This window comes from Monomorium pharaonis, chromosome 3 (assembly GCF_013373865.1).
Source record: "Monomorium pharaonis isolate MP-MQ-018 chromosome 3, ASM1337386v2, whole genome shotgun sequence".
Classification (NCBI taxonomy): Eukaryota; Metazoa; Arthropoda; class Insecta; order Hymenoptera; family Formicidae; genus Monomorium; species Monomorium pharaonis.
Genome location: NC_050469.1, coordinates 17,229,791 through 17,242,288, shown reverse-complemented (window position 1 = coordinate 17,242,288; position 12,498 = coordinate 17,229,791). Strand labels below are relative to the sequence as shown.

The window sequence follows — 12,498 nt, the reverse complement described above, 5'->3', positions numbered from 1 at the left end:
ACGTTGTACACCGCAAACTTGTACACCGCAAACTTGTATACTGCAAACTTGTACACCGCAAACTTGTACACCGCAAAGTTGTACACCACAAAGTTTTGCGTGGAAAGTCGCAAACCCATGTGGTGCAGAGAATGGTTTGCACACACATACACACAAGAGTGCAAGGGGGAGCCTTCGGCCCCCCTTCCGCACCCACTCCGTCGAAGTCGCTAAACCAAGTTGCAAACAAAGTAAAGTTTATGTGTATTAGCAGATTTCCAATACAATATACGATGAGTACAACTTTGCGGTCTACAAGTTTGCGGCGTACAAGTTTGCGGTGTACAACTTTGCGGTGTACAAATTTTATGTGTCCAATTGCACAGTGTACATTTTTATCGTGTTTAAATTGTAATTTGTCCAAATTTATTTTTCCTGTGTACAAAATTACTTTGTCGAAATGAACCGTGTCCATTTGAAACGTGTACATTATTTTGTGTCCATTTGCACTGTGTCCAATTTTACTCTGTCCAAGTGAACCACTCCCATATACTCAGGGTAGCCAATCAAGGCTCTGGGCAGCCATGGGGTGCCAATCAAAACGCTCCCTTTAAAAACGGCAATGCCCACGCGTCAGCCAATCAGAACGCTCCATTCCATCCCCTCTCTGTGACGTCACACCGTCTAGACACGCCTACCTGGCGCCAGTCGGGGGAAAAATGGGGGTTTGTTTTGACGCCCCATGGCTGCCCATATACTATTTGCGTCGCACTCGTTACAAATATTATTTCTTTGCAAGCAGTTTACAAATTTCTCTTTTTTTTTCTATGTACATAACATGCCACAACTTAAAGTATACATTATTAATAACATTTTCAAATTTTAATAAAACTTGTACAGTTGAAGGTTTAATATATATGTATAATTTTGTTATTTAAGGTAAACTTTATAACACTCTCGTTATGTATATTTACAAGTTAGTTTAAAAGATTATTAATCTACAGCAGTGTAGTGATGGTTGACTGCAGGAGCCGTTCGATATCCGTATGTTTCTTAATCATTATTACCCAGGTATCACGTGAAAGTGGTATCTCATTGCCCTTGTTGTCGTTAGGAATCATCTCCACAATAGGTTTAGGCCCCACGCTGATTCCTATTTTCTAAATGTTTGTATGATGTAGCCGTAAGTAGAAATCTTCTTAAGATGCGGGGAGTATGGCGCGATATTGTTCTGCAAAAAAAATATATAAAAGAATACAGGGAGTTAGAAGTAAAAGTCCAAATAAATATGTAACAAATTTAGATTTAATTAAAAAATACTTACGGTTTATCGCACGCTTCGTTTTTCTGGATTGGAACGTAATAGATCATAGTCGAGAAATCCGTCTTTCACCGATTGACTCCAGCAGTCAACGTTGTCGGGAACCTTTGCTGTCCGTAATGAGAGACTGTAGTGAGGATATTGAAGCTTTTGTAATAAGCGACTGATATGGGGCGATGTTGGAGGTCTTCTTATACAATGCGCCCCTCCAAGTCTTGATAGTAGTAGTAGTAATGGGCATGGTGACTATGGTTGTAACTATTGTTGTAACTGCGAATGTGACTTATGAGTCTTGATTTAATAAATAATTTATTGCGTGCAAGATGGAGACAATTTGCATAATCAAAATAAGTAACGATCTTCTGCAATTAGAGCAGTATTTGTCGCTAATTGCATTAAACATGTTCATTAAATGTTCATGCACGACGTACAATTTGTTAACGTCTGCGTCCGCCACTCCAATCATGCATTCGGTACACACACCAAGTATGGGCCGGATGAATATTCTTCAGTCTTATAATAGGAGTAGATAGCACAATGTTTAATTTTTGTGTTTAATGCTCGCACTTGTGTAATGGGTTTTTCTATGGAGTTGAAGAAATCATCATCACAGTCACTTATATAATTACTATCTTTAGATAGCACGCTTTCGTGATCCTCTTCTTCCTCAAAATTGAGATCAGGCACATTTTCATCTAATTCATATATGACATGCATAGCATCCATTTCGTGGTGGAAAATATTAGCAGTGCTTATTTGATGATTATATACAGCCATATTTACAATATTTACATTGTTATCAATCATATTTGCAATATTTACATTATCGTTATTTATCATTTCTATATAATCGAAGTCGTCCGCGATGTCGATGATTTCTATTTCATTGTTTGCATTGGCCATTTTGTAACACTTCACTCGATAAACTTAACTTAAAAAAAAAATTAACATGCGCTTTCTAACGAACTGACTAGTTGCGATCTTGATACCTTGCCCTTTAGGTCTAAGGGATGCTCTAAGAGTCTCACCTATATATACTTATCAGAGATGGGCAAATTTGTAATTGACTATTACCAAATTAAAAATGCTCAAAACAATGAATAATTAAATGTGATTTAATTACACATTATTTTGAACATTTGTAATTAAACACCATTGAATTACTAACTTGTTTGAGCATTTGTAATAAATGTCCAAAGTAATTAAATTACACTATCGTAATGTAATTACATTTGTGTAATTTAATTATACATTTGTGTAATTTAATTACATTTGTGTAATTTAATTACATTTTAATTTTTATTCGAATTGTGTTAATGACAAAGAGAACGTGAGAGTGTACATGCTGTACATACTGCAAGAATAATATATTGTGTACCCAGCGAAGAAAGCGACATTTTTTAGACGAGCGTGAAATTTGCCTTCTGCTTGGGCGGCAATCATACGAGTCTGAAAAAAAAGCTTTCTCCAATGCACAAGATATTTTTCATAAGTGAGTACTTTCTACCCGCTACATCAACGTGGCATGAAAGGTCACTTTCGCCCTGCTCTACTGGCATCGGAAGTAAGGCTTTCCATGGAGGTGTGAAAAACTTATTTTGTTCGCGTCGAACAAAGATCAATTTCTTTTCTGAAAAATCACGTGATTTTACAAATAGCATAAGTATCAGAGTTGGGTGGCAGCAAATACTTTTGTCTCCAAATTATACATTCAATTACACATTACTTTTATAATTTGTAATTGAAATCCATTTAATTATCCATTATTTTCAGCATTTAGAATTAAATTCCATTTAATTACTCATTATTTTGAGCATTTGTAATGGATGTCCAAAGTAATTAAATTACACTATTGTAATATAATTACATTTGTGTAATTTAATAACATTTGTGTAATTTTAATTACTTATTACTACAATTTATTACTACAATTAAATTAAATATTCTTGAAGATTCGGATCAGTTTATTTCAACAATTTTAAAGGTAAATTCAGACATTGCGCGATGGAGTGATAGAAATTTGGCTTTATCATTCGAATTATGTTCTATCTGAATTTGCCATAAGGGAGGTATGACTATTTCCTATATGTAGTAGACTTCTTTCCGCGAATAAACAGTATACTGCTACTCCACAAAACATTTTCTTCAAAACATATCAGCATTATTGGAAGCCAAAAAGCAGAGATATAAATGTGATGATTACATTGTTTAAGTATTAGTGTCATGAAGAATAAATTGAAGTTTTTATAAGATACAAAACTATTGTAGTAATTTTCAAGCTCACAAAAGTATCTTATTAAATTTCTCGAATATTTTTTTATAAAATATAGAATTAAGATGTTAATTTTTAATTGAAAATAAAAATACAATAAAAAATTGGATGTTAAAGTTTTTTAGTTGATTGAGAAAATACAGATTTTAATTCTCAACTAAAAATACAGATTAGAGAATTTTAATGCTTGAATTTTTTCAATTAAACGTTAATTTAAATTAATGTTTTGATTTTTATTGAATATTTATATTACATTTTATACTTGTGTTGTATGCTGTAGAACAAGTTTCACAATTTTATTGCATTTAATAAAAAAAAAATTATTTTTAATAAGCCAACGTATTCGTTTCTTTATTTTTGTAGACAACATTTTTAACTCTTTTAATTTTAAATTTTAATTCTTAATTTTAACTAGACATTTTTGAAATACATAAACTTTAACTTGTTAACTTTTTTCCAAACTTTTAAAAATTTATCTGTGTAAAAGAAAAAATTCTATAAAAGAAACAATTATTAAAAAAGATACGTTTTCACGACAATATTTCTTTGTTATTCCATACATGTAAATTTAATTTACAAATAAAATGTTAAATATATTTGCCAAGCAGAAGGCAAACTTCACGCTCGTCTAAAAAATGTCGCTTTCTCCGCTAGATACACAATGTATTATTCATTGTGTACAGTATGTACACTCTCACGTTCTCTTTGTCATTAATTCGACACAATTCGAAAAAAATTAAAATGTAATTAAATTACACAAATGTAATTACATTACGATAGTATAATTTAATTACTTTGGACATTCATTACAAATGCTCAAACAAATTAGTAATTCAATGGTGTTTAATTACAAATGTTCAAAATAATGTGTAATTAAATCACATTTAATTATTCATTGTTTTGAGCATTTTTAATTTGGTAATAGTCAATTACAAATTCGCTCATCTCTGATTCAAATAAATCTTTTTGATTTAACAAGAACATTCTTTTTTTCTGTGTATGTTTCCAGAGAAGTGAATACACGGAAAGGTGGATAGTTGAACTTTTATTTTTTTATATTTGAGTTAAATAAACAATAAATAATCATAAAAACAATAATCATTGTCGTTTTATTCACAAATATTCCGATGATTTTGATTTTACGGTATTAACCGTTAGATCGAAAAATAGTGAATATTCATATTTCTAAAAAAATATACTTTTTGGAACAAATCAAAAAATTGATAACAGATTCTTAAAATATAACTATTCAACTTTCAAATTACCATATTTTGAAGTATTTTTTCTTTTTTTTCTACAAAATGCAGCCGTTTGAAAAAAAAACAAATTTTTATGCAAAATTTTTTGATTTATTGTCTGTCTATCGAATATATCTCTTTCCACTTTATACATACGACTTTCTAACCTATTTTATCACAATTCTGAGAAATTTTCTATAGGAATAAAAAATGGATTAAAATTCATCGATTTTTGCCCGAAATACAAATCGTCAAAGTTTCCCGGGTGTCGTACACCCATGTGTGCGGTGAACGTGACTTTTTGATAGCATGCGGTCAGAGGGTTAAGAGACAGAATCGTGCCAATATAACTCTCGCTTTTGAGGAATTCGTTTTTAGCAGATTTTATATAAAAAAAGGATACGAATGTTGAAATATAGGTTTTTATTTCTTTAATTAACTAAGCAGATCATATTTTTATCGATATATGTATGATGCACTGTTTAGTCTTAAGAAATAAGAGAGTTCCAATTTAGAAAACTGTTCCAAATTCGGTGTCTTTCCTCTATTCTACTAAAATAATAATAAAATTTCTTTACCTATGTACCTAAGCGGCAACCCCCCTGAGCACAAAGGACTTTCAAAAACATGTTGAGAAGTTTCTCAATTGTTATAAAAATAATAAACAAAAGAATTTTGAAATTTATGATAGGATCATTTGTTACAGAGAAACAATAAACAAAAAAAATTTTGAAATTTATGACAGGGTCAATTGTTATAGAATAAATAAACAAAACGATTTTGAAATTTATGATAGGGTCATTTGTTACAGAGAATAATAAACAAAGGAATTTTGAAATTTATGATGGGTAATTACCTCCATTCCTTCCGGGTGACGTCATCCGTCCTTCCTTCTTCCACTTTTCCCCCCAATCTATTGTTTGAGTCAGAACCCGCCTAGTATAACTACTAGATAGAAATTAATTTAAAAATTTTAGAAAGTTAATAATAAAATTAAAAAATTAATTTAAAATTTTTAACATAATTTAATTAATTGTAAATAATTAAATTTTCAAAATTCATTTTTTTTAATAAGATTTTTAGATCAATAGGAAGAAAAAAATTGAGTTTTAATATAGATTTATTTATACATTTTTCTTTAAAATAGATTACCTTTGGTAACTTCCTGGTATCTATGACCGTTGGTCGCATTTAAGTAGATACGTTTAATAAGTTCCATATTGTTTAGGAGAGAATTGAATGCCATAAAGTATGGAAAACTGACTTTCCGTCCGCTTTGGCCGGCACCAACTGCCTACAAAGTGAAAAAATAAAGTTTATTATGTAGCATTGTGTGTTAAGTGCTCAAATAAATTTTAATACTTTGAAATAATTTTCAAAGGATTATTATTAATTTGCAATTAGCAAATATTTCACACATGTTTAAACACATGCGACTTAAATAATTTGTTTTTGTATTTGTGACACAAAATTGTGATTATAAAAAAAACATCATTTATTAATTAAAAAAGTCTTCTATTTTAGATAATATTTTAGATAATACTTACAGCAATTAGATTATCCTTCACATCTTTAGTGAGTAAATGACTCTTAATACTGAGCATGATGTCTTGAAAGTCTAACGCTGATATGAAACCTGCGCCATCCTTATCAAATTTTTTAAAGGCTTCTGTCGCATATTCTTCATGAAAGTCCTAAGAATAAGCATTTTTAGAAATCTTATCCTGAATTTATCTTTATATTACAATTCGCAATTGCTTCCTTAAAATTGTGGCTTTTCCTTTCTCAAAAGACAATTTTCTTCATAAAATATATATAAAACATTTCGAAACAAAAAACATTGCTGCACGATACTTTAAAATATCTCAGTCAACTTATACACATATACATTATATGTTATGTTAAAAGACAAAATAAACATGTAGTGTTATAAACATATTTCATAATCATTGTCACTTATTACGTTTTGTATATATAATACTTGGGTTATTTCCCGAATAAAAATAACAAACAAATTTCTCATTTAATATGTAACAGAATAAGATACTCACATGCAAAAACTGACTAAACTCTGCATAGCTAATCAGTCTTTTCTTATCTTTTCCAAAATAAAGTTTGATAAAACTACTATCCATATTAAAGGGCATTTTTTGATGAAGTACAGTTTTTCGCATTACCTCAACGAATTCTTCTGCAAATTAGCAATAATATTCATCCTTATAAACAACATATAAATTAAAGAGTGAGAGAAAGAGACAAATTTTTGTGATAGTTTTTACCAAATGCAACCATTCCATTTCCATTAGTATCAAAGAGTCGAAAAGCTGTTTTATACAGAGCATCTGGTACACAGAGAAGTCCTTCAAATGCTTGAAATTCGGCAAATGATATGAGTCTAAAACAATACAGAACAATGCCAATTAGAAAATTATAATAATTCTTTTATTCTAAGAAATGTTTGCTACTTAAAAAAAACAGATTATAAAAAATTATAAAAATAATAAATTAGCTATAATTTCTGATGCATATTAGTTGTTGATACACTCAACAATCCGCTAAAGTTAAGAACATATTGTAAAGTTCAGATGGCACTATTGTAGTGATTTGCATTTCATGAAAATGATCATGAGATCAAGCGAGTTCCGCTTCTTGTACTTTTCGGTGCAACCCATGCGTCTGAGATTGTCGTGTGCGCTTACTGCCATGTAAGACGTACATACATATAATATACCATTCAATTTAAGAAAAAAGTATTCTTTTAATCACCTCACGAGTCCATTGCGGAAACTAATAGGCCATTATTAACAATTTCTATTCTATGTGTATACATTACATGTATATATACATATATATATGTATACATTAATATAGTAGTTAATAATATTAAAGAAATATTTTTAAATTATTAAAGCTATATCCTATTATTTATGTAATTTACATCAATTTACAAATACACGCACGCACACACACACACAAATAATATAAAAATTTTTTTACAACTTACAGTATCTTGAAGAAAAATATTTATATGTATTTCTTTCCACTAGTAATTAATAATATAATAGATATATCTTATATATAAATTAATTCGGTGCAATTTTTTATCAAATTTAAAGTTTATTCGCGAAACATCAGGTAAAGGTTTAATATTTAAAATAATTTCCATTATTTTCTATAACTTCATCCCATTTATTGAATAGCTGACGTATATAAAATATAAAAAAAAAATTGATTTTGAGTTTAAGGCACCTAGCCTCTCGCCCAGCCATACTAAATTCATGAAGTCAGAGAGGTCCGTGAAGTTGGCACCCGACTGTTATCAAATAAAATTTTCCTAAGTGTTTCTGGTAGATTTTAGCGTGTAGAGGATTGTAGTAAACGTTATTTCGTTTGTAGTAAAAAAATATCGTTTGTAGTAAAAGAAAAAGAAAGAATCTTTCGTGAATGTACGAAAAACTTTTATTAATTTACTTATTCACAATTACGATAGAAATTAGATTATTTGTAGATTCCATAAGTATCTATCGCTTTCGCTTTTTCGACTTTCTTAATCACAGCAGTTTATTACGGATTTAATTTGTCATATCTTTGCTAACTCTTAATTTGTCAAGTAATCGCAAAATGTGCATAGCTGCCATCGCCACGAGTGTTGGCGCGGTGCGGTGAGATGCGAGGGCGGCGAAGCTCAGGCAGCGGCACCGCTTCTCCTTCTTCCCTACGCCGCTGGCAGCCAATGCTCGACACAGTGGGCCGCGCTACAGCTCGAGCGTTTCGGCTCTTCACACGGCGCGCTCTCATTCGTACAATTTAAAAAATTTATATTTCGATTATTGATAGACCTAACCCAAGACAATATTGGACTTTTAAGTTCATTTCGATCCCGTCTATCTTTCCATTACGAAATGGCTTCCGATTACATTACACCTTGTATGAACATGAGATTCTTATTTGGAATTGTTCGTAGTTGTTTGTAGTACTTTTCGTTTTGTTTGTAATCGAACCGTAAAAAAGTTTTCGATTTTTTAAAAACTGTTAGGAATTTTTTTAAAACCAGGCCTATGTAGATATCAGATTCTTATTTGGAATCGCTTGTAGTTCTTTGTAATGCTTTTCGTTTCGTTTGTAGTCGAACCGTTTTAAAGTTATCAATTTTTGAAAAACCGTTAGGAATTTTTTTAAAGCCAGGCCTATGTAGACATCAGATTCTTATTTGGAATCGTTTGTAGTTGTTTGTAGTGCTTTTCGTTTCGTTTGTAGTCGAACCGTTTAAAAGTTTTCGATTTTTTAAAAACCGTTAGGAATTTTTTAAAGCCAGGCCTATGTAGACATCAGATTCTTATTTGAAATCGTTTGTAGTTGTTTGTGGTGCTTTTCGTTTCGTTTTTAGTCGAACCGTTTAAAAGTCATTGAGTTTTTAAAAACCGTTAGGAATTTTTTAAAAACAAAAATTTTTTTAAGGTTAAGCCTATATAGAAATGAGATTCTTATTTTGAATTGTTTGTAGTTGTTTGTAATGCAAGAATTTTTGTTTGTAGTTGAAAAATGAACAAATTATCGATTCGTAATGATCACTTGAAAAATGAAAGTCAATTCTCCATGTATGCGTTAATTGCGACGATTCCCATGCGGTAACCAATCAGAATTCACTCGCATGTCGGATTTTGGCAAACTTTTGACTCCTGATTGGTAACCGTGATTGGTAACCATTAGCCGCAATTCAACCGCAAATATGGTGTCTTTATGAAATTTTTACGGAATGCAAAACGATGATTGGTCACCGCGTCGCCGCGTTACCGTGTTGCCGCGTCTTGTGTGTCAAAGCCATTAGCTTAACGTTTCGCTGGCCCAGTCATTGGGCGATTTCAAGCCGGCCAAGCAGCTAAGCCTGCTCGCCAAGCAGTTGAACATGATTGGTTGAATCTAAAAGTAAAAACCAATCATGTTTAATCGCTTGGTAAGCAGACCTAATCGTTTTGCCGGCTTCAACTCGTCCATTAATTGGCTATTGCGGTATTCCCTTATCAACTTCTGCCGTGCGGCATGCGTGCCATCAGCGGGCAGAAGCCGTTAATTTGTGTTGCTGCGTCTTGTGTGAAGGAATTGCTATCTAAAAATCCTTTCTTCCATTGGATATCGGATCATCGGTACTTCGGATGTCGGACGCAGTGTGAATCCTGCCTAAGTTCCTTCACCGAATATTTCTAGTGAGAATTCCCCACTACAATCTTACGTTGCCGATGCCGATCCTCTTTCGCCGATTTACTTCCTAGGGTCTGGGGCTCAATTCTGTAGAGTTCCTTTAATTCTGCATCGTCTACCGACAACTATCGGTGTCGTTGCTCAGATATTTTATATGGTTAAATATCTGCGCAACGACACCGATAGTTGTCGGTATGCGGTACAAAATTGAGCCTGGCCTTCTAGCGGGCAGCGACTTCCTTTCGTCCGGTCACCGACGTAATTTGACAAGGTCTGTTGTTAAAGAATAGCAATAAATTAGTTTGCAGATGACTACTACAATGTTTAATACTAACATTTAATATTAACAGATTTTTCTTGTTGCAATACATTTTTTAACTAATTTTTTTATTTTATCCTTCCTTCAAAAGTCGAAGTCATACTTGTGTTACAAAAATTGTATGTGTTATGGAGGAAGGACTTTTTGTGGTTCCTGTGTTGTTTTCAGCACTCGTCTTCGCCTTGCACGCACCTTTGGCACATGCACGCTGAGACTCATGCTGAAAATACTCGCCTAAACGGTCTCACATCTCTCGCTCGACGCTTATTATATTATTATATGACGCCGTTTATTAAGACTTAAACAAGAAAAAAATATTTTGTGAACATTCAAACTCAGGTAATAATTTATCTGCGACTCATCATTAACTTTATTTTTTATTATTTATCTTTTATTTTATAGTACACTTTCTAAACTTTTATTATTGGATGCGTTGCATTTATCTTTCTCTGAATTATTCATTAGTCGAAGAATTACTGACTGAAGTTATTGATTAAGGCAAGAGTATTTTCTGCCATACTAAGGAGTACAAATGTTTCTTGTAAAAACAATTTATTTTCTAGTAAGAGAATGTTAAATGTATCGATAAAATGCATTGATTCCTTAGATACTTTCTTGAATGAAATTCATTTCTTTGGTAAAAATTTTTTTTATCAGACCTTAATAGTGTATTAATTAAAAATTATTTATTGAGAAATCATCGTTGCAATCTTTTCATTAATTTTTTCAGGAAAGAATGAAAGAACCATTTCTACGCATTAATCGAATGGAATTGATGGATGAGTTCATTGTCGAATTAGTTTTTTTCCACCCTCTTTAAAAATGTAGCGACTTCAAAAGACTCAACATGTTCAATTAGTTATGTATATTTCGCTCATTTGCTACAACAAAACATAATTTGAAATTTTTGAATTGTCTGCAAGAGAAAGACTATTATGATGTGAATTAAATACATTGAGTGAAGAGCTAATGATATTTCGATCCATTCCTCTGTTATCAGTAGATTAAATTCTAACACCAAAATTGCATTTAAAATAATTTTACAAAATTTTAATGATTCAAAACGTTTAAATTGGATATTTTTGTTTTTGAGTTATGTCATCGTAGCAAATGAGTGATTTGTAAATATTTAACATGTAAGATATAGGATATTTTATCTATATAATTCAGTAAAATGTCGATCTATACTTCAGAGAGAGATTGGGCACGCTCGGATGAAAACTCTTTAACCCTGTCTCCGCCGCCGCAGACCCAAATGGGCCAGCGAAACGTTAAACTAATGGCTCTGGCACACACGACGCGGCAACACAGTAACGCGGCGACGCGGTGACCAATCATCGTTTTGCATTCCGTAAAAATTCCATAAAGACACCATATTTGCGGTTGAATTGCGGCTAATGCTACGGTTACCAATCAGGAGCCAAGAGTTTGCCGAAATCAGACATGCGAGTGAATTCTGATTGGTTACCGCATGGGAATCGTCGTAATTATCGCACGGAGAAGTGACTTTCATTTTTCAGCTGATCATTAAGAATCGATAATTTGTTCATTTTTCAACTACAAACAAAAATTCTTGCATTACAAACAACTACAAACAATTCAAAATATAAATCTCATTTCTATATAGGCCTAACCTTAAAAAAATTTCTGTTTTTAAAAAATTCTTAACGGTTTTTAAAAACTTAATGATTTTTAAACGGTTCGACTAGAAACGAAACGAAAAGCACTACAAACAACTACAAACGATTTCAAATAAAAATCTGATGTCTATATAGGCCTAGCCTTAAAAAAATTTATAAAACGGTTTTTAAAAAATCGATAACTTTAAAACGGCTCGACTACAAACAAAACGAAAAGCACTACAAACAACTACAAACGATTCCAAACAAGAATCGGATGTTTATATAGACCTGGCTTAAAAAAAATTCCTATCGGTTTTTCAAAAATGGTAACTTCAAAACGGTTCGACTACAAATCAAACGAAAAGCACTACAAACAACTACAAACGATTTCAAATAAAAATCTGATGTCTACATAGGCCTGGCTTTTAAAAAATTTCTAACGGTTTTTAAAAAATCGAAAACTTTTTAACGGTTCGATTACAAACGAAACGAAAAGTACTGCAAACAACTACAAACGATTCCAAATAAGAATCTCATGTCTATGTAGG

The 12,498-nt window shown here is 31.8% G+C and overlaps 1 protein-coding gene across 11 annotated transcripts in view; it reads right to left on the bottom strand.

The window, feature by feature from the left end:
• Positions 1-12,498, bottom strand: part of LOC105832211 (calcium-binding mitochondrial carrier protein Aralar1) — a 261,123-nt gene that overhangs the window by 135,975 nt on the left and 112,650 nt on the right. For all 11 annotated transcript variants that reach the window (XM_036284219.1, XM_036284216.1, XM_036284211.1 and 8 more), the window contains 4 exons: positions 7,090-7,205; positions 6,862-7,001; positions 6,358-6,504; positions 5,963-6,104 (listed from right to left, as the gene is read on the bottom strand). In XM_036284219.1, coding sequence (XP_036140112.1) covers positions 5,963-6,104; positions 6,358-6,504; positions 6,862-7,001; positions 7,090-7,205 — 545 coding nt within the window. The remainder of the gene's footprint in view (positions 1-5,962; positions 6,105-6,357; positions 6,505-6,861; positions 7,002-7,089; positions 7,206-12,498) is intronic.